The sequence below is a fragment of the Engystomops pustulosus genome, chromosome 5, assembly GCF_040894005.1.
Source record: "Engystomops pustulosus chromosome 5, aEngPut4.maternal, whole genome shotgun sequence".
NCBI classification, from domain to species: Eukaryota; Metazoa; Chordata; class Amphibia; order Anura; family Leptodactylidae; genus Engystomops; species Engystomops pustulosus.
This window is the reverse complement of record NC_092415.1, coordinates 153303665-153329115: the sequence shown is the minus strand read 5'-3', so window position 1 is coordinate 153329115 and position 25451 is coordinate 153303665. Positions and strand designations below refer to the sequence as shown.

At 39.9% G+C, this 25451-nt stretch overlaps 1 protein-coding gene and 1 long non-coding RNA gene across 4 annotated transcripts in view; one reads left to right on the top strand and one right to left on the bottom strand.

Moving 5' to 3' along the window:
* LOC140133362 (uncharacterized) overlaps positions 1-25451 on the top strand; it is a 33237-nt gene that overhangs the window by 7056 nt on the left and 730 nt on the right. The window contains exons 1-4 of one of the 2 annotated variants that reach the window (XR_011855878.1): positions 3715-3870; positions 13811-13944; positions 18010-18064; positions 24397-24426. This is a non-coding gene — a long non-coding RNA (uncharacterized lncRNA). Of the gene's footprint in view, positions 1-3714; positions 3871-13810; positions 13945-18009; positions 18065-24396; positions 24427-25451 lie in introns of those variants that run through there. The other variant, XR_011855877.1, reaches the window with a different exon arrangement.
* LOC140133361 (intraflagellar transport protein 70A) overlaps positions 18923-25451 on the bottom strand; it is a 34827-nt gene continuing 28298 nt past the window's right edge. For both annotated transcript variants that reach the window (XM_072153462.1, XM_072153463.1), the window contains 5 exons: positions 24688-24759; positions 22544-22647; positions 22213-22291; positions 20128-20257; positions 18923-19332 (listed from right to left, as the gene is read on the bottom strand). In XM_072153462.1, coding sequence (XP_072009563.1) covers positions 19196-19332; positions 20128-20257; positions 22213-22291; positions 22544-22647; positions 24688-24759 — 522 coding nt within the window. In that variant the 3' untranslated portion in view covers positions 18923-19195. The remainder of the gene's footprint in view (positions 19333-20127; positions 20258-22212; positions 22292-22543; positions 22648-24687; positions 24760-25451) is intronic.

Genomic DNA, 25451 nt, shown 5'->3' with positions numbered 1-25451 from the left:
TCGGAACCCGTCGGACCCCTCGTTTCATGATCTGTGGGGGTCTTCCACAATCTCCCAACAATCAGCAGGTTAGACCCTATCCTGTGGATAGAGCCTAACTTGACTGGTGGGAAACCCCTTCAACTAAGGGCATCAATTGTCACTGGTAAGTAGGAGTATGTGGCCAACCACAATCTTACTCCACAGTCCTTAAGGGAGTCTTTAACACTGCTGAAAGCTTGACTTGAGGGACATTTATCCCTTGTATGAAACTGTGGCTCCTGTTACAACCACGGGATTCTACAAGGAGTAAAATATGGTGACATTTCAAAGCTTCCTCAGCCTCCTTGTGGGTTGTATATACACTCAAAAGTAGTTATTTATCATTAGGCAAGCTACTTGCAATAGTTCTATGACTGTCTTAGGAACTCTGCTTTATTAAAGAGTGCTCTGCTTTAATAAATCACTAATCAGTGTCTTGGATTCTTTTTTTAATAATCACAAAATAATCACAAGATTATTGAAGCAGCACATACACATAGGGGATTGGAGTGACCAAAAAAGTTTCAAATCATAAATCTAGATATATACCATCAGTGGTTCTATGTTTAAGCCACTATTCCTGAGTGGCGGGAAAAGGCCCCGCTCTCAAAAAAAAATCCCAAAAGCCCAATGATATTTTTTTGCCACTTTTTAACAACAACAACAAGTCAAGAAAATCCTATGATAAATCTCCCATAGATCCATCAAAGCCGTGTAAGTGGAGCTAAAGGCACAAAGTTTTTCGATACATCAGCTGAATAATCTTATTCAGTCTTGCATGTGAGAATGCCCATTAAATTGACTGCACTATGAAGCTGGAATTTTGCAGGCTGCCTGTCTGAGACAATATGGACACCGCGCCCGTGTGTCTGAGCGCTTGCATCATAGCATTAAGCTCCATGTTAGTCATGGAGGCACAGAAGAGGGCCAGTTGCTAATGGCAGTTTTCACCTGTTCTCAGATGTGAGACAGTCAGCAAGATTCCCATTGCGAGAGTCCTCACATCCGCTGCACATTCTGCTGGAACTGGAAGTCTATATGTGTACTGTTCTGAGGCTAGATGGGCTTATCTCTAAAGAAAACATAAACACTGATACTCTTCTATAAAAAACCCTGCGTCTTTAAGGGGTTGACCTCCTCCACACATTAAGGGGTTGACCTCCTCCATACATTACAGAACAACCTGTGTCCCCTCCTCTTAGCCCAATATTAGCCCTGCCTGCCATAATGAACCTAATACCAATTTCATGATTTTGTTCAAATTCTGAATTTTAAAAGATTAACAGTTCCTTGGCGAAACAATATTTTCCAGATAAAGTGAGTGAAAGAACCTACTGTTCTGTTTTTTTTTCTGTGTGAAAGCCAAAAGCTAGCTGTTCCGGCTTTAATCATGTACTCTGACATCTTAATTGATCTCAATATTGTGTTCTGATCTAAATTGCTACACATACAAATCTTTTTCTTCTTGTCATGTTTTTTCTCCCCTTTTATTGCTTTGCACCCACTAGGGAAGATGCAGAGAGGGAAACAGTGAAAATTGGCTGCACTAAATTTGATACTTTTAATCGATCAGTGGCCACGCCCTTTACTTTAACAGACTGTGTGACTGACCCATTAAAAAATAGAACGTGTCCTATGTTTTCTCAGATTATAGACTATAATTTATGAGGATCAGTGCAAAACTGATGTCAGACAAATGCAAATCGGCCATGAAAATGGCATCAAAGAAAAATCTACCATCATGCATTATGAATCAAACATACCTTAAGAATGCTATAGCTACACTGATGCAGAAACATACCTTGTTTAACCCCTGAGCAGAGTGGCTTTGCAGAAAAAAACTATTATAAAATTCAGGACCTTGGGAAAGCTGGATCCACATAACACACATTACACACAAGCTATCTGAACAGACAGGACTAATCAACCTGAGCTGGATCACTTATACACCGCACCTGGGGGATGGTGCAGCAATTGATTATTCTGCCTGGCAGGGAGAACAGTGATTACATCATCCTCTGAGCAATGCATAACTAATGTGAAAGGAAAAATGCCGAGAATAGGAGCAGAAGCGAGAGAGCTTCATTATCATAATTTTATAATAATTTTTTTCAGCAAAAACACTCAGCACAGGGATAAAACAAGATATTAATAAGAAAAAGAAAAAAATGGATTCATCACAGTTTTGTCTGAAACTGGAACTTCTATTGCATTGGAACCTTTCTGTTTCCAGTCCAGTGTTGCTGCACAATCTGATACTGTCAACAACAATTGGACAGTGACAAACCCCCTACTATTGATACCCGGTAACTATTAATGCATTATATTCTAGAAAAAATAACAAAGGTTTTATTCAAGACATTCCCTTTACTATTGTAAACTAAAGATTCAATAAAATAAAAATAGATACCAGTAAACTGCATAACAAACATCACATGTTTCCTTGGTTGGTTCAGTCAGTAAAGCAGTTACAGTGTAAGTTCTAAAACTGTAAAAACAGTCATTAATACAGAAGGTGACATACATACTTATCATTGCTTCGTTATCAAAATTTGATGTCAATCAGTGGTGCCTCCTATGTCATTGTTATTACATAGAAAAAAAATACTTTAAAAGATTCATTAAGTTTCACCTTAACCATGGCATCAATGTCAGCTACTGCATGATCCAGTGTGGAGCAAAAAATATAACATCATCCACCAAGCATAAAAACATTCTGATAATAAAGTCTATGTTGCATAATAGGGGATCTGGAGACACCTAGTGTTCAGACTCATTCACACAATATTAATAGTAGATCAGATTCTAATAATAGGAATCAATAAAATTACATATTCTTTACATGTCAAAACAGTAAATGCTATATACATATATATATATAATAATAATTATTATTATTATTATTATGTATTATTTATTACTATTGTTATAATAAATCATTATTATTATTGTCATTATTATTATTGCACATGCTGGCAATGCAAGGACTCCTTTATTTTGGTGCAGCTCGGGGCTCCTCTGTGCCAGACATGGTTAGGATAACAGGATTGAGCAATCAGGAAGACCGCAACCAGGTTACTAGAGGAGAGGCACTACTGCAAATTTCAATTGCTCTTGAAAAGGAATAATAATTTTAAAAAGCGGTCACACTCATGGATAATGCTTACACAGCATACATGAAAAAGAGCATGACAATCATGTAGTTGTCTTATTAGGAAGGATAATTCTAACTATGAATTTGCATATATATAAACAAAAAATTTGTGAACCTAGAAGGAAAAGAAAGCAAAAACACAAGAAAATAAATAACTCCAAAATTCACACATTAAAGTAGCATGAAGTGCATACAGCATAATTTAAGCACCAACTCGGGTTGCCATGCCACACCTCAAAGCGCCATTGGGTAACTTTGTATGGGCTGAATTATCAGTATAGTAAAATGAGGCTCATCATCTCAACCACACACTTTGTCACCCCTTGACAAAGTCCTGTGCGGACGAAACACGCTTCGGGGAGGTGCTGGGCAGCTTTCCCTTTCATGCACTCTATCACGTCCTATCCTCAGGTATACTCTGTTATTTTATCCTGTAGGCTTCAATTTATTCATTCTGATCTGTTTATGCACTATGCACTTTATAATATGATACTGTGATACTGTGTGTTTTCTTGTTTGTGTCTCGTTGCCAGGACTACGCGCGCTCGGGGCGGTTATATTACCTGCGTCCCGAGATCTCGCGATGTCCGAGGCTTGAGAAAGTGCTTTCAGCGCGAAACGGCCCGTCGCCTTCCGTGGCGTGCATCACTCCTGTCCTGATTCCTTCCCCAATAAAGTTCTCCTGCTTGTGATCGGTGAGTGCCGCTGTCTTTTTCTATGGATGTTGGATTAGTTTCTACTGTGAAGTCTGGACAAGCACCTCGCAGCAGTACTGCTTTGTCTGCCGGTTCAAATGTATGGCTGTGACTGTCGGACTTGGACTTTGTTCTGTGCCTGTGTTCAGGTGGTGCCAGTCACTCTATCTCCTCTGGTGTCCACTTTATAATATTATTTATTATATGCCTATTGTACAAGCTTGCTGCCCAGCACCTTTATGGTTTTGCCATGTAACCACCAATATTTGTTTGATGTTCTATTTTTAAGTGTACTGTATTTTTCTGACTATAAGAACACAAAAAATTCTTTGATTTTCTCAGAAATCAAAGGTGCGCCTTATAGTCCAGTGTCACATGTCTGGAGATTGGAGTATCTTTATTGGTCGTTATAGAGCTGACATGGCTGGAGATTCTTCTCCGTAATTGTTGTATGGTTTTTCCAACATACAGTTTTGGGCACGGACATTGTGCCACATAGACCACTGCAATGCTCTTACAGTTCAGAAAATGTCTAATGGAGATGTTTTCTCCATTCGCTGGATTGATGAAAGTTTTTGTTCTCGGCATCAAGGGGCAAAAGGAACAAGTGCCACACAGATAGGATCCTACAGTGGGACTTCTCACACTTCGAATAGATGTTGCATCTTCCGTAAAATGACTATGTACCAAGTGATTTCTCAAATTGGGACCCCTACGATAGGTAATAGTAGGTCTATAAGTCAATTTCTCTTTCAAATCTGGGTCTGCTGTGAGGATTGGCCAATATCTAGAGAAGATCTTCTTGATGGTATCTGCATAAGCGTCATATGTGCCAATACATCTAATGACTTGCTGAATTGGTTTTTGATGTTTCTGTTGAAAGAGGGTACTCCTATCCGCATTTTTTGCTCTGGAGTATTATCACCATCCCTCTTGAATGTAGCCTCGTCAGAACAGTTTCTGCGGGCTCGGAGATATTGTCCGATGGGTATGCCAGATCTCAATGGTTGGGGATGCCAGCTGTTCCAATCCAGCAAATTGTTGGTGGAAGTGGGTTTACGGAAGATGTCTGTTTTAAGGTGTCCCTGGGGATCTAAATGGATGGTAAGGTCTAAAAAGTTTATTTGGGTCTCATGAATCTCGGATGTAAATTTCATCCCAATATCATTATTGTTGAGTTTCTCAACGAATTCATGGAATAGTGCCTTACCACCCTCCCAGAGGATCAGCACATCGTCTATAAATCTGCCCCAATAGGCAATGTGACAGTTGTAGGTTGCGAATTCATCGGAGAAAACTAGGGAGTCCTCCCACCAACTAAGAAAGAGGTTCGCATATGAGGGCGCACACGTCGCCCCCATTGCAGTACCCCTAACCTGGTGGTAGAAGGACCCCCTGAAAAGAAAATAATTCCTGGTGAGTACAAAATGTAAAAGTTTCAACACAAAATTGTTGTGTGCTCTGAACTGGATGCCTCTAGTGTTCAGAAAATATTCGACAGCTTTAAGGCCCAAGGAGTGTTCAATATTGCTGTACAAAGACTCTACGTCCAGGCTGGCTATCAATGTATCCGATGTGAGCGTGAGGTCCTGTATCTTTGTAATAGTGTCTTTAGTATCCTGTAAGTAGGATGGGAGAGCACAGACAAAGGGCTGCAGCATCTTGTCAATGTAGATGCTACAGGCTTGTGTCAGGCAATCACAGCCCGACACAATCGGTCTACCCGGCATCGGCATCCGTCCCTTGTGCACTTTGGGTAGTGCGTAAAAGGTGGCTATTGTAGGATGTTCATTGAACAATACTTTATACTCATCCAGGCTGAGTAGGTTGCCAGTGTGCCTTATGTATGAACCGTACTTACAAACAAAAGTTGCCTTGAACAGTGCACAAGTCTGCCACCTGCTGGTCATTCATCCTTATAATCAGGTGCGCCTTATATATGAACCTAGACGTTTTAGTAGGCATTTATTGATGGTGCGCCTTATAATCCGGTGCTCCTTATATTCCGAAAAATACAGTAATCAGTAAACTTTACTATATACTATATTTTATCTTTTGGTAGTGCTTTCTCATGAGCAAAATAGTTCCATACCATTGGTGTCCTGCCCTATTTGAGCATTTTGCTCTTGCAATTCTTATCTTCTGCGGTTCATTGTCTCTAAATAGGATTTATTAGCCATCTGAACCTTGCCTGCCTACTCAGATACAAAGGCCTGGTGACCCTACCACTGACTCAGACTCATCCGCCATGCCCTCAGAAGGCCACCCACAAAATGCTACCCTGACCCCTCTACAACATTGCCTCCATTGCTGTCCACTTCCCTATGTGCATCCTTGAATGGTAGTCCACCTAGAGATCTGCAATTATACTCTCAACTACTGGCAGCAGGAGTTTATGGGAAAGCTTGCTCCTGACATGCAATTGTTCCTGGAGGTCACAATGAAAGCCACCCCACAATCCCTACAAGGTGACATGCAACCAACACAATACAATTGCTGATCGGCACCTGCTTGACAAAGTGACGTTAGATGCCCAAAGACTGTCTGAGAAATTTGTCGACATTAGAAACCGTGCCAGGTGCCAGGTGCCATAGTCCTGCTGGATAACAAAATAACAAATTCTCTAATTCAATGTTTTTACCAAAAATACAGCAATACAGCACAGATATAACCTGTCTCTATCAGTACTGGTGTACACAATTTCAGTTTCTCCTAGACATGACACTGCAACTTCTGGCTTAGGGACGGGAGGCACCATCTTGGATTCCTGTGTGGCAGCTGCAGGCTGAGTTTCTGTCTCTCTCTGCTCTGTGCCTGTAGCCCCGCCCCCTGCAGTACAGCATGGAGGTCACACACACTCATCACTTCCTGCCAGCAAACACATTGTGAGCAGAGAGATGCCGCAAACTACGAACTAGGCAGATAAGTTATCTGGGGGAAGAGGGAGCCGGGCACATATCTGTGAGAACAGAGATGTAGCAGAGCTGACAGTGCCTCTGTCTGTCAGCCTCTGTCTGTCATGCCTCTGTGTAATAGGCATCCCATGCATCTCTGATCGGTCTCATCTCTATGTGTCAGTCTGTTAGTACAATGTAAGAAGCCAGATGAAAGTCTATATACACCTGAACCCGATAATCTAACCACATTGTCAACCCACAGAACGAAATGGATTATAAAGTGTCTGCTTAGAGAGTCTCTGCCCACACTGATTTTGCACTGATCATCACTGAGTAATAAGAGCTAAAACAGCAGTAAAACTGAGTAAAATTAAAAAGTTAGGGGTTAAAATGATCTTTATTGTGTAAACATTACAAGGGAATTGAGATTTGAGTATTTTCTTTTGTGGGAAACCCCTTTAAGTAGATCTTCCAATGGCACTGGGTACAGAGAGGAGAGATCCCACCACCTATGAATGAATCTGAAACATACTACTGCACAAACCATAGACCATGACCATGATATCCAGCATGGAAATACCGAAGGAAAAAAGAGACTTGCTACTTATGCTCTGCCTTGGTGAACACGGAAATGTGATTCCAATTGGTTTTCCCAGCAAAGCTGAGAGTCTTGTATGAGGATGGCTCCGTTTGTGTGTATCTCTCTCTAACCGAAGTAGAATAGACCCTGATGAAGAGGAATAGACTGCAAGGACCCCACAGAGTTCCAAGGGGCCTTTGCACAGCACTAATTCATGTACTTTGTCTCTGGGACAAAGCATTCTGAGAACTCCAATGGTCTGGGGTTGGGTTACTCTTGCTGCCTGCGCCTTGCTGCTCGTAATCTTGTTTTAACTTGGTTGAGTTGTTGTGCTGTTTTGTACCTAATCTTTGTTTAAGGATCTGTTACATCCATTTCTTATGTAATGTCTTACATGTCCGGAGCTGGGAGGGGCCTAGTGGATAATTTGTGGGGGATGACTCAAGATTCAGAGGGTCGATGGCCGTAAGTGATCCTGGAATACCAAGTGGAAACCTGTCCCAATGATAGTAACAGGATGTTTTTCAAGAGTCTTTCTGACCTGCTGGTCATTAATCATAAAAGCCTTAAGATAGTGGGAGGCTACTGCAATACAGTACTATCCCCAGTTGAAGGCTAGAGAGCTAGACTCCGATAAAACTAGCTCCTTGACCTAAACCTAGAATGACAAACACAGTGTTAACAAGCTTTCTGGAAAAAAAAAAACAAGATTAAAAGATGCGTTTCATCTGCTACATCCTGCGATGCTACGCACTGCCCTCAGCCAGGTGAGGATTCTGTCTTCTATGCACACCCTCATGATTGCTCATTCTGAAATGACATCTTGCTCTCAGAAAGAGCATGTCTATTTTTGCTCACTATCGAAATCCATGATTTAATAGTGACCAATCATTCCTCAGTTCTGATGTTCCTCCATCACATACACCTCAAGGGTACTGACATTCTATGCCAGTTCCCTAACTTTATAATGAAGAATGACTCCTTGAAGAACTTGATGGGTGGTGAAATCAGTGGTGTGGAATAGATTGATAGCCTACGTTTCCTCACTTAAGAAACACATCACCTCCTGAAATGAAAAGGGCATTGCAACCTCTGCTTATGATGTGTATCACTAATCCCTTTAGGCCAAATAGTTCCACTATGGGTATAAATCAGGCTGATTATTTGCAAAAATAGAAAAAGGGAAGATACAAATCCTTACATGTTCAAGCTCTCTATGTCCCTTCCAGCCAGGACATATAACTATTATCCAAGATAATGGCAGACAGCCCCAAACAATTTAGTCCCCACCTGGTGGAAGAAGATCAAGCAGACTTCATTCAAGGCAGTGCTAACATCAGAAAAGTATTGATTATTCTAGACGGGGCAAAGCACTGCCCTCAGCAAGGCGAGGATTCTGTCTTCTTGGCTTTACATGCAGAGAAAGTTTTTCATAATAATTGATGACTTAGGCTGCGGGTGGTGCTGGCATTAAAGACACCTTTAGTATCTTGCTGATGGGAATATATGATGCTATCATGGCCTGCATCCATATAGCAGAATTCATGTCCTCTTTGCTCATGCTCCACAAGGGATATGGACGTCTGCAGTCACCTCTCCTCTTTAGCTTGGCTTTACATTGAAGACTCATCACTGTTCAGGGGTATTAAGGTTGGCATCAAAAAAGTGAGCTTGTCATTGTTTGCTTATGATGGCATCATCGTTTTTCTGTCGGATCCAGAGCATCACCTGTGTCCCGTCTTACATCATATTGCCCCCTTTGGGACCTTTATGGGTTTCATATCAACATCAGAAAAAGAAAGATCAGTCATTACCTAAGCACGATCATTTGCCATGCTCTCTCCGCACCTATACTCCTACACTCCCCAATGCATATCCTTATATGATTGTAAGCACCATGTTATTGCATTGTAATTTAGAAAAACAAAAAAGCATTTTTTCAATTTGGAACTTGCTGTGAAATGTAGCCAAATTAGTTAATAATGTCACTTTTCTGCTGCAGCTTTTCAGATTTTTGTGTGTGATTTAGAATGATGAAAATGTATGGACTTGTGAAGATACAGTGGGTAAGGAAAGTATTCAGACCTCTTTAAATTTTTCACTCTTCGTTTAATATATTCAAAAAATGTTGAATTTTTAATTTTCAACATTAAGTATTATACAACATCATCTTGTGCAAAATGTGTAATGAAGCCCAGCAAAAGGCACATCCACAACCAGACTTGGCACTACTGTCAGACTAGGCAATTGATGGATTTCTTGCCCTGAGACGTACCTGCAAACCCACTGGGGCACATTTACTAAAAACTGTGCAAACTGCACTATGTGCAGTTTACCTGTGTAGTGTGCAGAGGGTGTGCACCTTTAACATGGGACATGCAACACACTGTTGGATTTTGCAGGTTAAAGATGACGCAAGGCTAGACTGTGCACGGGAACGCCCATTTCAGTGACAAAATTTGTGTCGTATGAAGAATAGTGCAGCCACAACACAAAAGGGTTGCATGCGACACATATGTGGCACAGGTACTTCTTAAATACATGTGCAAGCAGTTTGCACTAGAAAGAATGTGCAAAGTCTGACAAAAAACTGGCGTAGGGGCCTTAGTAAATGTGCCCCACTATCTTGAACCTGCCAACAGACCCTGAGTGACCCTGCACAGGTTCCCTAAGGGAACTGGAACTTGCTTTTCCAGGCCGCTATTTTTTAGTGCAGTGGGAAGTAGGAAAGTAGGAAAATAGCACAAAGTACAAAGAGTAGTCAGTCAGTCAGTCCAAGCCAAAACAAGATATTTAAGAACGTACAAAATCTGAACTGCCCAAATCACAACAAGCAAACAATGAAACAGACTAAGCCACAGACAAACCAGCAGGATGCTAAAGCCACAGGATGACAATCTCTGACATGAGATACTGGGGGCAGGAAAGTTAAATAAGAGACTCATGAGGAAAACAGGTAGTGGCTGAAAACCACTTAGACCACTAAACCATTACAGATATCAGGTAACTTATCAGTATACATCTATTAATAGTTAAATGGGTTTTCCCCACAAACACAAGTTAGGTCCTACCCACGGGATAGGGCCTAACTCGCTGATCAGCGGGGGTCTCAGTGCTCGGTCATGCACGGCCGTCTGCTCTATTATTCTGTCCGAGGGACCCCTCATTTGCACGATCTGTGGGGGTCTCAGCACTGAGACCCCCACCGATCAGCAAGTTAGGCCCTAACCCGTAGATAGGGCCAAACTTGCGTTCATGGGAAAACCCCTTTAACCCCTTACCGACATGTGATGTAATAGTACGTCACATGCCGGGTCTCGGTGCATGGAGAGGGCTCGTGGACCGAGCCCTCTCCATAGCCGGTAAGTCTTTGCTGTATATTACAGCAAAGGCTTACCGGTAACATCCGCGATCGGTGCCTACCGCGGGTGTTTTCCTGCTGATCGCCGCCGGCAAAGGTGCCGGCGGCTTCTAAGAGATGGCAGCGCGTGGGTGCCGACATCTTTCTGAGGATCGCCGCTCCCCGTGATGTCATCGGGGAGCAGCAATCCATCGCCATGGTAGCTTCGGGTCTCACGAAGACCCGAAGCTACTTCGGGTTAACCCATTCATTACAATGTGCTATCAGCACATTGTAATGTATGAGTAGTAAAATACACATATACTGCCATACTGTAGTATGGCAGTATTTAATAGGATCGTACAGACACCCTAGTTTTAAAGTACCCTAGGGAGTCTGAAAAATAGTAAAAATAAAAATTAAAAAAAAAGTAAAAAAAAAAAAATAATAAAAAAACCTAAAAATTCAAACCACCCCCCTTTCCCTAGAACTGATATAAATATAAATAAACAGTAAAAATCATAAACACATTAGGTATACCCGCATCCGAAAATGCCCGATCTACCAAAATATGATAACGGTTTTCACTGCGTTTAACCCCGTAACGGAAAATCGCGCCCAAAGTCGAAAATGCCACTTTTTTGCCATTTTAAAAAAAATTTAAAATTCTATAAAAAGTGATCAAAAGGTCATACAGTCCTAAAAATGTCCTAAAACATTGTAAACGTCATCAAAATCCACAAAACACAGCACTACCCACAGCTCCATACACCAAAGTATGAAAAAGTTATTAGCGCCAGAAGATGGCAAATTCCCCCAAAAAAATTTTGTACAGGAGGTTTTAATTTTTTTAAATGTATGAAAACATTATAAAACCTATACAAATTTGGTATCCCCGTAATCGTACAGACCCAAAGAATAAAGTAGACATGTAATTTGGGGCGCACAGTGAAATCCGTAAAATCCAAGCACACAAGAATACGGCACAAATGCATTTTTTTACCAATTTCACTGCATTTGGAATTTTTTTTCCCGCTTCCCAGTACACGGCATGGAATATTAAATACTACCATTTTGAAGTGTAATTTATTACACAGAAAATAAGCTATCACACAGCTCTGTACATGAAAAAATAAAAAAGTTACAGATTTTTTAATGTGGGGAGTGAAAAATGAGAACGCAAAAAACAAAAAAGGGCTGCGGCGGGAAGGGGTTAAGCACCACTATCTTGAAATGCAAAGTAAAGCCCCCTGGTTCAGAAATGTCTTTTATCTCATCAGTCATTCCAGTCCATAAAATGGCAGCACATGGAGGGTCATGTGATCATAACTGTCCATGACCAATCTCCTTTCCAGGACCTTATGATAGTATTCATAAGAAGCTTAAGGTCCTGAAAGGTAGATTGGTCATGGACAGTTATAATCACATGCTTAATCCATTTGATGCCATTTTATGGACAGAAATAAGCACACTGTCATAAGCATCAAGCCTTATTTGGAGCTTTCTGGGGTTTCTGGTGTTTATCTTCTGCTTTCTGACCATCCATTTTCCCTATTAGTTCTGTACCGCATTCTCTTTTTTCTATTTATGTCGAATACTCATCTATGTTTGTATTGTACTGTCTTTGTGTTGTAATTTTGGCAAATGAAGGGAAAATCGACCAGTTTTAGCCTTAGGGTAGGCTGGTCAATTAGGTAGGGACAGCTGGGAAGGGGATTTGGTTTTAGGGCTCACTGTCTTTGCCTGTCCTTCCAGTCTATCCTAGCTATTCCCTCACTATATTACAGTAAACTTTTCTCGTTTTACTTTATAAACAACTTAAAATGTCATGTTTGGAAAATGTACAGTAATATTTGAAATTTTCATCACAATTTCTGGTTTATTATTTATTAAAATTCATGGTGTTACATTCAAATTCAAGGAGCTACATGGAATTCATATATAATTCTTGCAACCTAAAAATACTAACAGCTCTGAAGCCAAGTACATGTCATTTTAATTACGATCACCTACTCTGAGGTATGAGATCATTTGCCAAGCAGTAACTGATCTAGATATTGCCAGGGGATCTGGCAATAGAAATCGTCAGCTGGAGATGCATTCAACTGGAAAATGCAGCTTGACTACAAATCTGAGTGTCTGTGACTTAACACACTGTAAGTAAAATGTAGAGCAGCAGTTTTGCATTTCTTATCAGTTTGAGAATGTCTGCCCTGGGGCAATTAGAGCAGTATGATAAATGAACCAAAGCTTAAAATGCACGAAGAATAACATTGCCTTTATATGTGTTTATTCCATAACATAGAGCTAGAAAAAAGTAATTAGTGTTGTTGAGCTTCTGACAGGAGGCAATTAAAACTGTGTGACCAGCTTTGTAAAGAATTTTTGCAAGTTCATTATGCTGGATGATTCCTGTGATACTTTTTTGGTACTGTAGTCTACCCCCAGAAATTAGTAGGTCTTTCCTATGAAGCTTGCTATCTCTCCCTATCTCCTATCTCACGCCACTTCCGGCCTCGTAACGACCATAGTGTCATGCAGGATGGAGAATCCCGAAGCTAGCGGGGATTTAGAGATGTTTATGCCTTCTCCGCTAGAAATTCACAGTTTCTCCCTATCACATATGAGTTTCACCTTTTCTGCTGCAGGTTTGAATTTCTTTGCATTGCTATGGATTTGGTGCAGATGAAAAAAAGAATTATTCCGGTCTGGATCAAATAATTTTTTTTCCAAATGGCAATCTGTAATGCAACCTGATTCACCTAAATTCTCTAGCCTCTACCAAAATAGTTGTCTCTCCCAGAAAAATTGTACCCAAAATGCTGTTTGTAACGTTAACCTTCTCTGAGCTCTGATACCTCTTTAGAGTTCTGTAAAACCTATTTCCCACCTTGAGCAAGTTTGTTATGTCAAACTTGCTCTTGCATCTTCAGGATTTACTGGGTCAAGAATCACTGGGGTGATATATAACATTAGGCAAGCATCTTGCACCGGTTTTAACACTGTTTTAGGAGATTTTTGTCAAGAACCTGTCAGAACCTGACAAGCACACCACAACCAGACCTGGCACAAGCTGTCAGACTTGGTAAGTGGTGGCGAACTAATCCTGTGATTTCCCTGCAGACAAGAACCATGGCTACAGCAGATAATCCGCAAGGATAAGGACAAGTCCACTATGAGGAACCTGCTAACAGACCCTGAGAGACCATGCAAGGTGTGAAACTTATCTGGCAGCTGCAGTACCGTGAAGCAGACAGGTAACAGAAAGTCAGGGACAGAGCAGTGTTGACACCAGGATAGATGTCAAGGAACAGAGGGGTAACAAAGACAGAGAAAACAGACTAGTGCAGTTAGGCAGAACCAGGTCAAATTCAAGATGTAGGTGCAGCACAGAATCTAGTGGCAATATAATAAGTGAGAAGTTGCAGATTTACTTCTATACAATTTCTTTCGCCAGGAAGGTACTGGACTGGATTTGTGCCAAAATTTGTGACTTTTTTTAAAAGTTCAATTTCATAAATCTAACTTACAAATCTAGAATTCCTTCATAAATCTGCATTAGTAGGATGACAGGAAAAGGGAGTAGGTCGGCAAAAGTTGCAGAAAAGTTGCAAATTGACGGATGCAATTCTCTCAAAATCAAGTGCCAGAAAACTGGTGTAATTAGACTGATACATTCCCTCCATTGAACTCAACTCAGCATGCCAGTGAATCCCACATGTGCATGTACCACGCTTCTTCCGGCACGCAAAACGGCCATCGCTTGTCTGTATTGATTGAATCACCAAGAAGGGTGATAGCCATTCTATGTCTGTCTATTCTGATGTTATAGTACTTCAATACAAAACTGAACTGTGAATAGAGATTTAAGGCGTATGTTGTTCACTACACGTAATAAGCTTGAGATAGGTTCTGAACCATCAAGTATCCACTATATCAGCAGCAATTGCCATCTATTTTCTTGTGAGTTATTTAACCTGCTAAGTACCATGGTCGACCCCTAGGGGGTCTGATATAAAAAAAAATTACAAAAAAATTTAAGACAGTAAAAGTTTAAATCCCCCCCTTTCCCTAGAACACATAAAACGAAACAGTAAAAATCATAAACATGTTATGTATCGCCATTCCCCAAAATGCCCGTTCTATCAAAATATACAAAAGATTATTCTACAGTAACAAAAAGTGGCGCCCAAATGTCTGAATCGCCACTTTTTCGCAATTATTCCATCCATAAATATTTGAATAAAAAATAATCAAATAGTCATATAATAATAATCTTTATTTATATAGCGCCATCAAATTCTGCAGCACTTTACAAATCATAGGGAACATATACAGGTGACACCCGACTTACAAAGGATCCCTGGTTACAGACAGACCTCTCTGCCCACTGTGACCTTTGATGAAGTTCTCTGGATGGTCCCGGGCTGCAATGATCAGCTGTAAGGTGTCTGTAATGAAGATTTATTGATAATCCTTGGTCCCACTACAGCAAAACATTTGAAAACTGTGATTGTCACTGGGGCAAAAAACTATTTTGCCTGGAACTACAGTTAAAATATACAGCTTCGACCTACAAATTCAAATTAAGAACAAACCTATGTAACCTATCTTGTACATAACCCAGGGACTGCCTGTACATGTATAATATTACATTAAAGAGTACAAACAGCCATATGAAACAACTTAAGTGAGGGCCCTTCTCGCAACATATAGATCCCAAAATGAAATAAATGAAAACACAGCACATACCACAAAAAATACACCTTGCATAGGCCCCTACACCAAAGTGTGAAGACGTTATTGGCCTCAGAATTCCCTAAATGGCAAATATTTTTCTATACAAAAGATTAACATTTTTTTAAATCCATTAAAACCTATATAAATTTGGTATCCCAGTGATCGTATCAACCCAAAGAATAAAAATGAAGTGTAATTTGGAACGCAAAATGAAACCTGTAAAAACAAGAAAATGCAGCAAATGTGTTTTTTTTGTCAATTTCACTGCACTTGGAATTATTTTCCAACTTTCCAGTACATTGCATGGGATATTAAATGGAGCCTCTAAAAAGTACAATTTGTCCCACAGATTACAGAGATGAGTGAAAGCTTGTTAACTGTAAAAATCTGTAAAAATAAAAAAGTATTTGGGAGTAAAATACTGGGTGTAAAAAACAGAACAGAAAAATCGAAAAAGGGCTGAGTCCTGTTTGGGATAAATGAAAGCAAGCAGAGATCTGGAAAACTGTTAGGAATTGATACAGAACGTATATTGGAAAATTGTCTAATTTTTCTTTGCACAACATTATCAATTATTTGCTGAAAGCAGACAATCCCTTTAGGATCAATAATTAGTGAAGCAATGCAATGCTAATGGGACAATTTAAAAAGAAATCCTGCAGGAAAACGTGGGGCCATTCATCCGCAGTATAATGGACATAAAAAGCAATTTCAGCAGCCACTTCTCTAGAATTCCTGGATTGTGCATGTAGAGTTAGTATTTCTTGTTCTGATATGTCACAGCTGATTGTGACAAAGCTGCTGAAGTGTAATCAGCTCCGCCATACAACGGCCATTTAATCACACCTTCAATCTGGAGCCTTCCAATTCAGCTTCCTGTTAGGGTCGAATAGGGCATCTGATATCCATGTTTCATATGATTACTTGTCAGACCTTTACACCATTATTATTTTCTCTTCTCTGCTCTGGAGTTACTCCAGTTATGTGTTAATGTGATTCACGAGTCATGGATAGACGTCTATAGCTCCAGGCTATTCTACAATTTCAGATCCATTAAAGGAAGCAAGTCATCAAATGCTGTGTAAAACTGTCTGTGAGAGCGCGTGGTGGCCCATAGCAATTTATCATTTCTACGATTCTTCACAACTTCCAAGGGCTCTATTCAAATTCATTTTCAGTCAATATGTGCCTTGTTGTAATGTATGTATAAAACTCTTCATGTAGCACTACATGAAGAGTTTTTCATACTTATGGGGTTCATCAGGATCCCAAGGGCGTCCATTATTTTAATATGATATGACAAAAAATCCTGCATGTAGGAATTTTTTGGCAACAGAGCTTTTGAAGTAGATGTGCGTGGACCCTAACATAGATCATATCATAGTCAAGTCATGATCATTCGGAATGAAAGGGCTTCAAAGTAATCTTACACTAAACTGAAAATCACAACAATTAGCTAATACAAAGCTTCGTGCCGGCCAATCAAGCCCTATGTTGGGTGTAATCAAATTACTCTATTGGGATTCTGGATGGACAAAAATATGGAATTATTATCGGTAATTCGGTTTCAATTAGTCCACCATGACGGGAACCTGAAGGATTCCCCTTTGACCTCTGTAGGGACAGAGAAGTTGAAAGCTCCTCCCAGCATCCGGCAATCAGTGACTACAAAAGAACCACACCAGGAATAAATGCTACACAATTTTATTAGCATGTTAACATGACAATAAATGGGCCACCTTAGTGAACTAATGGAAACTGAATTGTTGGTAGCTCTAATTTCATATTTCCATCCCATCCACCATGACGGCCACCTGGAGATATAGCCAATAATTAAAATAAGGGAGGGATGAAAGCTTGTAGAACCTCTCTCCCAAATGACAAGTCTATGTTTTTTGGAAGATCCAATCTATTATGTTTAAAAAATGTCAAAGAAAAAAAGCAGGTAGTGAACTGGCCTATCTGCTCGAGCGTCAGTCTTCTCTATTCGGCCCATGTGGTAGCCATTGACCAAGTTGGATGAGCTCTTAAGAACTGCTTTGTTCTGTGGTTCATAGTAGGTGGTAATCGTCAATTTTGGCCATCTAACAATTAAGGGTTTTGATGCCTTCGAGCCTTTGTCCCTCCACGGGAATTGAATTAAAAGGAAAATGTCTATGCACCAAGACTCTGTTGCTTCAAAATATTTTAAGACAGATCTCCTTATCTCTGTGGAATGCCATTCAACCTCTTTAGAATTTTTGGCGTCTTCACAGAATGGTGGAACAACAATCTCTTGCTATCTATGAAAATCTGGAGCCACCTTGGGAATGAATTTAGGATCAAGTGTTAGCACAATTCGGTCTCCTAGAATTAGATAAGGAGATAAGGCTCTTGATGGATAGAGCCAGAGTCTACCTCCTGGCCAAAGTGATGGCTATTTTCAGTTTTTCATATAGCTCCTACACTTACACTTCGGGGCTAGATGGTCCAGGAAATTAGCTCCGCAACCTTCCTGACTGGCATCTGTTTGGATTGTGATGAGTGGATCTTGATCCCAAGTTCTTTTCTTTTAACCACATGTTTTCTTTCTGTTTTTAAAGGAAATCAAGTATTATAAACAGGCGCTTACTGATAGATCCAAGCTCTGTTACTGGGGTAATTTATTTATATTTCTTATACTTGGGCTCCTTCCTTCCAAAATCAACTGTTACAATTAAGCTTATCATTCTGCCCTAGGCCCTCTGTGATCTGGATTTACAGACTGTCTCACCAAAACAGTTTCTCCGAAATGCCATCTTCAATATTGACAGTATTTCTTATGGCTTTAAACAGGTTTTCCAAATTATTGTTTGAAAACAATTGTTACTTCACTCCTTTCTTTTTAAGTTATATACTTCATAAAGTATATTCTCATCAAGAAAATGTATATCTTCTGGAAAGACAATTGGAGTCAATGGATGGGCTATGTTACTGTATGTCTATATGGTATCAAATACTGGAACCTTCCATAGGAAGTATAATATTATTTTTCATGAAAGATCTGAACACAGTTTGGATAAAGCCTTAATTATGTTCTTTTATTGTTCCCAAATACATTACAATAATATAAAAGAGAGTACTTACCTGCTGCAGCCGACCTCAGTCACCCGACCACACGCCCCAATAAAAAAAGTCTTTCCCCTAGGCAGAGGGACCCTGCATACCTTGAGTTCCCATCAATCCAGTGCTACAGCTCCAGCAGGGCCTCTGTTCTCTCATGTGAAGCAGATAGCCTCATAATAACCATGTGAGGGCTAAGATACAAAGTATAATCATGGTAAAACACCACTACCCATGGTGTAGGGGCCAAAAAGGTAGCTGAAAAATGGAGCCGAGCTGTAACACTCCAGAACATTGCAGTTAGAGCAAAGACAAGCAACTAGCAGAATGCTTTATTATTGCGAGAGTATCCCAAAGAACTGAAGCCTCCAGTAAGATCTCAAGAACTTTGTGACCTTAGAAACAACACCCATAGAAATTTTTAATCAATGTATTTATTAACAAAATAATTTAATTGTAACACTACAAAATTACATTTAGGCCCCATGCACACAACAGTTATAGTGGCCATGATCTGGACCACCAGATCATGACCACCGTTGGGGGTCTATGGCATGATAGGACATGATAGGACATGTCTTACGTGAGGAGCGCTCACCCGTACCCTCTTTTCCACTCGTCTGTGTGCATGGGGCCTTACAAATCCATTATTATCAGAAACACAAAGTAGAAGAAAGGCCAGGTCATCTACATGTTCCAGGATGTTATCTCATACATTAATGCTTTCAGTTGTCTCGCTTCATAAGTAACAGTGTTCTTGCCAATGTGCATCTTCTCTTCTTCCAGCGGTTGCTCAATCAGGGCGGGAATGTTCTTACCATAAACTGTCAAGGGAAAATAATAGGTTCAGAACATTCCTCTGCTAGAAGATTGACTCTACATTTAAACAAATCTTAACCACTCATACATGGGTTTACATACTATCGGTTTGCAACTCTACTGGATTACTTGCCCAGCCAACCCACGGTAGACCGTGCTGCCGATTGGACTGCAAATCTATACACATCTGCATTCAGGGATTTGTAAAAAAATTGTTGTGGAAGCATACTGTAGAGAAATGAAATGTGATTTCCAAAATATCTTTACTATTTCCGTTTTACCATTTCTGAGACATTTTATCGGTAGGATAATAAGGCAGTTGGAATATCAAAGTCTTGTCCTTAGCACACAGAGCACTGCTAGTTCTGCCTGGACTACTATCCAATCTGTCAGATAAGCAGGATATTTATCTTGTCAGAAGCATGGGAGCATCGAAAGAAGTGATTCAGGAGGGAATAGCAGTGCATTGGGTTCTGGGGACACCTCATTAGCATACAGAATAACCTGGGGTGATATCTTGGAAATGCCATAATAGGCAGAAATAATAAAGGTATGTTGGAAATCACAGTAAATATCTGTACAACATGCTGTCAGCAGATTATAACCCCTTAGTGGAGAATACCCTTAAAGTAGAACTGCCAACTCATCACCATTACTGACTCAAATGGCCTGTTATTATTTCTTAAACCCTTGTGCATAAGTAGCAAAATAACAGCAAAAATTGCTGCAAAACAGACAAAATACAAAAACTTTTAATTTATACTCTTGCCTCCAAAAACCCACTATCTTTCAAAACTTACTTTCACAATGTTCCAAAAATTGAATACATTCATAGATGACGTTGTCCTGCAGCATGATCATGTGCTTAGACATGTTCTCCAGCAAAGATAGGAAGCATCTCTTGGCATAATACCACGTATCTGTTCCCAGCTGTAAACCAAATCAAGAGATACTGCTACTAAATCACTATTTTACCAACATGCAATATAACATATAGAATAGAATACCATATATATATATACACTCACCGGCCACTTTATTAGGTACACCTGTCCAATTGCTCGTTAACACTTAATTTCTAATCAGCCAATCACATGGTGGCAACTCAGTGCATTTAGGCATGTAGACATGGTCAAGACAATCTCCTGCAGTTCAAACCGAGCATCAGTATGGGGAAGAAAGGTGATTTGAACGTGGCATGGTTGTTGGTGCTAGAAGGGCTGGTCTGAGTATTTCAGAAACTGCTGATCTACTGGGATTTTCACGCACAACCATCTCTAGGGTTTACAGAGAATGGTCCAAAAAAGAAAAAACATCCAGTGAGCTGCAGTTCTGTGGGCGGAAATGCCTTGTTGATGCCAGAGGTCAGAGGAGAATGGGCAGACTGGTTCGAGCTGATAGAAAGGCAACAGTGACTCAAATCGCCACCCGTTACAACCAAGGTAGGCAGAATAGCATCTCTGAACGCACAGTACGTCGAACTTTGAGGCAGATGGGCTACAGCAGCAGAAGACCACACCGGGTGCCACTCCTTTCAGCTAAGAACAGGAAACTACGGCTACAATTTGCACAAGCTCATTGAAATTGGACAGTAGAAGATTGGAAAAACGTTGCCTGGTCTGATGAGTCTCAATTTCTGCTGCCACATTCGGATGGTAGGGTCAGAATTTGGCGTCAACAACATGAAAGCATAGATCCATCCTGCCTTGTATCAATGGTTCAGGCTGGTGGTGGTGGTGTCATGGTGTGGGGAATATTTTCTTGGCACTCTTTGGGCCCCTTGGTACCAATTGAGCATCGTTGCAATGCCACAGCCTACCTGTGTATTGTTGCTGACCATGTCCATCCCTTTATGACCACAATGTACCCAACATCTGATGGCTACTTTCAGCAGGATAATGCGCCATGTCATAAAGCTGGAATCATCTCAGACTGGTTTCTTGAACATGACAATGAGTTCACTGTACTCAAATGGCCTCCACAGTCACCAGATCTCAATCCAATAGAGCATCTTTGGGATGTGGTGGAACAGGAGATTCGCATCATGGATGTGCAGCCGACAAATCTGCGGCAACTGTGTGATGCCATCATGTCAATATGGACCAAAATCTCTGAGGAATGATTCCAGCACCTTGTTGAATCTATGCCACGAAGAATTGAGGCAGTTCTGAAGGCAAAAGGGGGTCCAACCCGTTACAAGCATGGTGTACCTAATAAAGTGGCCAGTGAGTGTATATATATACTGTATTATATATATATATATACACATACACACACTCTTAAATGAATACAACTTTCCACTTGATATGAAATAAATGTTTTATAGATGCAAGTACTTCCTCTGGGACCTGTACCTGTATCAGCAATTGGGTCTGCGGGTCCTGGCTACTTTCAACACTCCCCATACAGATGAATGTGCGGCACACTCTCCAATCAGCCATGTTATGGGAAGGGGGTCAGCACACACCAGTTTCTGAGATTTGTATAGGATCCACATCTATCATCTATTTATGACATATCCTCTGGATATGTCATAAATAGGCTACATGGGAAAACTTCTTGAAAAGAATATGATGTGCACAGCTCTTTCCATTCAATTCTCTGCATTCATTTCCCATCTTAATGCCAGAGGCTGCATAACTATCATGGCTAGGGGGATCCTTTCTCCAGAGATGGAACCTGCATCTATCAGATATTTATTACACATAAATGTCGGATTTGGGAAATCCCCCTTTAATGATTTAGTTCATTTACTTTAGTGACAGCAGAAATTCTTATAATTATAGTAAAGTGGGGAGTACATAATATAAGACAAGTTACGTTACAATCTTCTAATATCCTCAAAGACTAAACCTCTGTGGTCCAGCTGCAATATGCAGACTTGCCTTTTTGTTGTATGGCTCCAAGCTTTTAATAACTCGTGAGATGCCAAATTCATAATTCCCTTTGGCGCAGTAAAGCGTTCTGAATGAAAAAAAAAAAAACATACATTAATCATCAGTAGTAAATTTATCAAAGGAGCTTTACAAGGAATATAAATAATGTGGCCACCATTATGGACTCTGCATGATGAATTATTTGGTGCTTTTCATAACATATATATCCCATTGTATGATAACTTGCTATAAACTATAGTTTGTGTCAATATGCAGTCTCCTATCTATTGTGATATACATCCATCCATGGGACCTGTGTGTTCACCTGGTGTTCACCTACCCAATCACTAAGTTAACAATACAGAGGTGGTAGATTTTCTTATCAGGGTAGTCATAAGCAATCTGTTCTTCTTCTTTTTCAATCTTTCGCATAAATTCTTCAGCCTGGGTGAAGAAAGGACAGAAGGTTACAATTAACATCTGGCTTAGTGACAGCTGTTTTCCATAAAATATTATTTGCGTCGAATAACATTTAGGAAATATGTTTTATGAGACAGAGGCACATTAAATAAAATCCAACATAGACTGACCACTATGGGATGAGAAGCGACAAGCCACACCTTCAATCCTTCCTAATATATTAGTGTGGGTGGAGCATCAAGAGGGCGGCCCTATCAATTGTCAGGTCACCTACAATAAGCTTTTACTTTCCATAAGAATCTTAACAATGTCCTTAATTAAAGAACCAGTATTTATCGTGCCCAGAGCCAGTTATGCTTCCTGCAAGTTCTTTAATATATTTTTTAAACTGAGACCGTATACATTAACGTTATTATTTAAAGAGAAACTCCCATGAAGCTGAGCAATAATATATAGATTTTTAAAAATTTGGAGCTAGATTTCTGGGAGAGCAGGAGAAATCCCACAGGACTCCTAGGAGAGAGACAGCAAGTTTGATTACACGGCCAATGTGGATACAGATTTCTAGTCTGAAATCAATATAGTCTTCACTGTATTGTCAACTTGTAAAAATCATGAGTTACATGGTCTATATTCTGAGCAGTATCCGGATATCCTGAGAGCCGACTTTGACCCTGTATTTGACACAAATATTCTAGCAGTGTTAAGCTTGACAGGATTAACTCTGGTTTTTGCTTCATATAATAATAATAATCCTAAATAATACCATCTACCCTCTGTCCCCATCCATGCATCTCTGATTTATTCCACCAATACTGTTGCTCTTAGACCTTATGTTTCTGCTTTGCTCTCCTACTATTGGCTCTTCTCACAACCATCTCCAGGATTTCTTCAATGCATCCCCCCATACTCTAGAACACTCTACTGAAACAGACTGTACCTCACCTTCCAAACCTTCAATTGTAATCTGAAAACCTAACTGTTTAGTATTGCCAACAACACGCCATTATCCCACTACTATGCTCCTTCATCTCGTGTCTCCATCTACCTCCCATATAGATTGTGAGTCCTCACAGACAGCATCCTCCTTCCACGTGCACCAGTTTAAGTAGTATTGAGTCTTTTGTACCATAACTATTGTACTTGTTCTCGTCTTATTGCATGAATGTGAACCTCCTTTCCAATGTACCGCAACATGAAATAAGTGATGTTCTATGAACGAATATATGAATAATAACAATAATTCAACTTTTCTCTCTCCTTCACATCCTCTTTTCATATATTGGAGCATACAGTATACTATTATCTGTGATATTTATCAACTAACATTTTTACTGATTTGGTAATTTTTTTTTCAGTTTGTCTTTTTTTAAGCAATGTTCAGTACCACATCATTAACAATCAGAAACATTGCTACAGATGGATATTATAATGGAGTAGATTGTTCTCATATTTAATAATTGTATAGCTATAAAAATGCATACAAATAAAAAATATCTACTGTACATACAGCAGCTTGTTGATTTTAATGTTGAACGTTTAATAACATTGTATAATTGAATCGTGCAGATGATTATAGTAAATTTAGTAATATACGTTATTAAAGGAATTTCTGCGTCTTTTATTTTTACTGCCTTCCTTCCTTATTTAAGAAGTTTGTGTTAATCAGCTTTCTGTCCTGTGTCCACTGACAGCTGAGAGATAAAGAAACCTGATAAAGTGTCTGTAAATAGATAAGTCATTGACAATCATTGAATAATTTTATTTCCATAGAGAGCTGAATCATCAAGGAAAACAATCTAGGTAAGGAAAGAGTTAATGGGGACTTTCAGATACACTGCTCACTACAGTAGAAAGAAGTAGCATAATAAAGGCGTAGAGAATGTGTTTTACTTAATGAAGTAGATTAGAAAGTTTAATATTATCCCCTGCACTATTCATTTCTGAAATAAAAAAAAATTGCTTAAAAAGTTTTGTTACTGTTTAACACCTACAGGTAACCAGGTTAAGGTTAATGAATCAGAGGTTGACTTTAAAAGGGCACTTTCATCAGAACTAACTTACCAGATCATTTTGGCTAGTCATGATGTAAGAGACACATAAATTTGCAAGGACAATGGCGCTGACATTTAGAATCTGTAAGATAAGACACATGTAATTAATATTCTTTAATCATTAGAAAGCCTTTAATGAATACATATACAGCACATGAATTGCATTGTCTGAACACTATGAAGATGGTGGAAAAGTGTCTCAAGTTTCACAATGATTGCAAATAATATTTCACACACATAGCCTCTATGAAGCATAAACAATTCTCTTTTAAAGGGGTATTCCCACGAAGACAAGTTTCTTCTATGTACTCAGGAAAACAAAATAACACATTCTCTTAATTCACTTATTAACAGAAATACAACATTTCACAGATAAGTCCAACCTGTCTCTATCAGTCCTGCTGTACACAATTTCAGTTGCCCCTAGACACGACCCTGTAACTTCTGACTTTAGGGTTGTGTGGCTGCCATCTTGGATTTCTGTGTGACAGCCGTGCTGTTTCTGTGTCTTTATGCCCTGAGCCTGTACCCATGCCCCCTGCACGGAGCTCAGAGAAACTCACTGACATTCACTTCCTGCCAGCACATTGTGAGCACAGAGGAGCTGCAAACTACAAACTCCAGACAGATAAGTGATCTGGGGGAAGGGAGAGGGAGGCACATATGTGTGAGAACACGGATGTAGCAGAGCTAAAAGTGTAGCAGTGTAAAAGTCTGTCAGTCTCTGTCTGTCAGCCTCTGTGTTAGAGGCATCTTATGCATCTCTCATCTGTC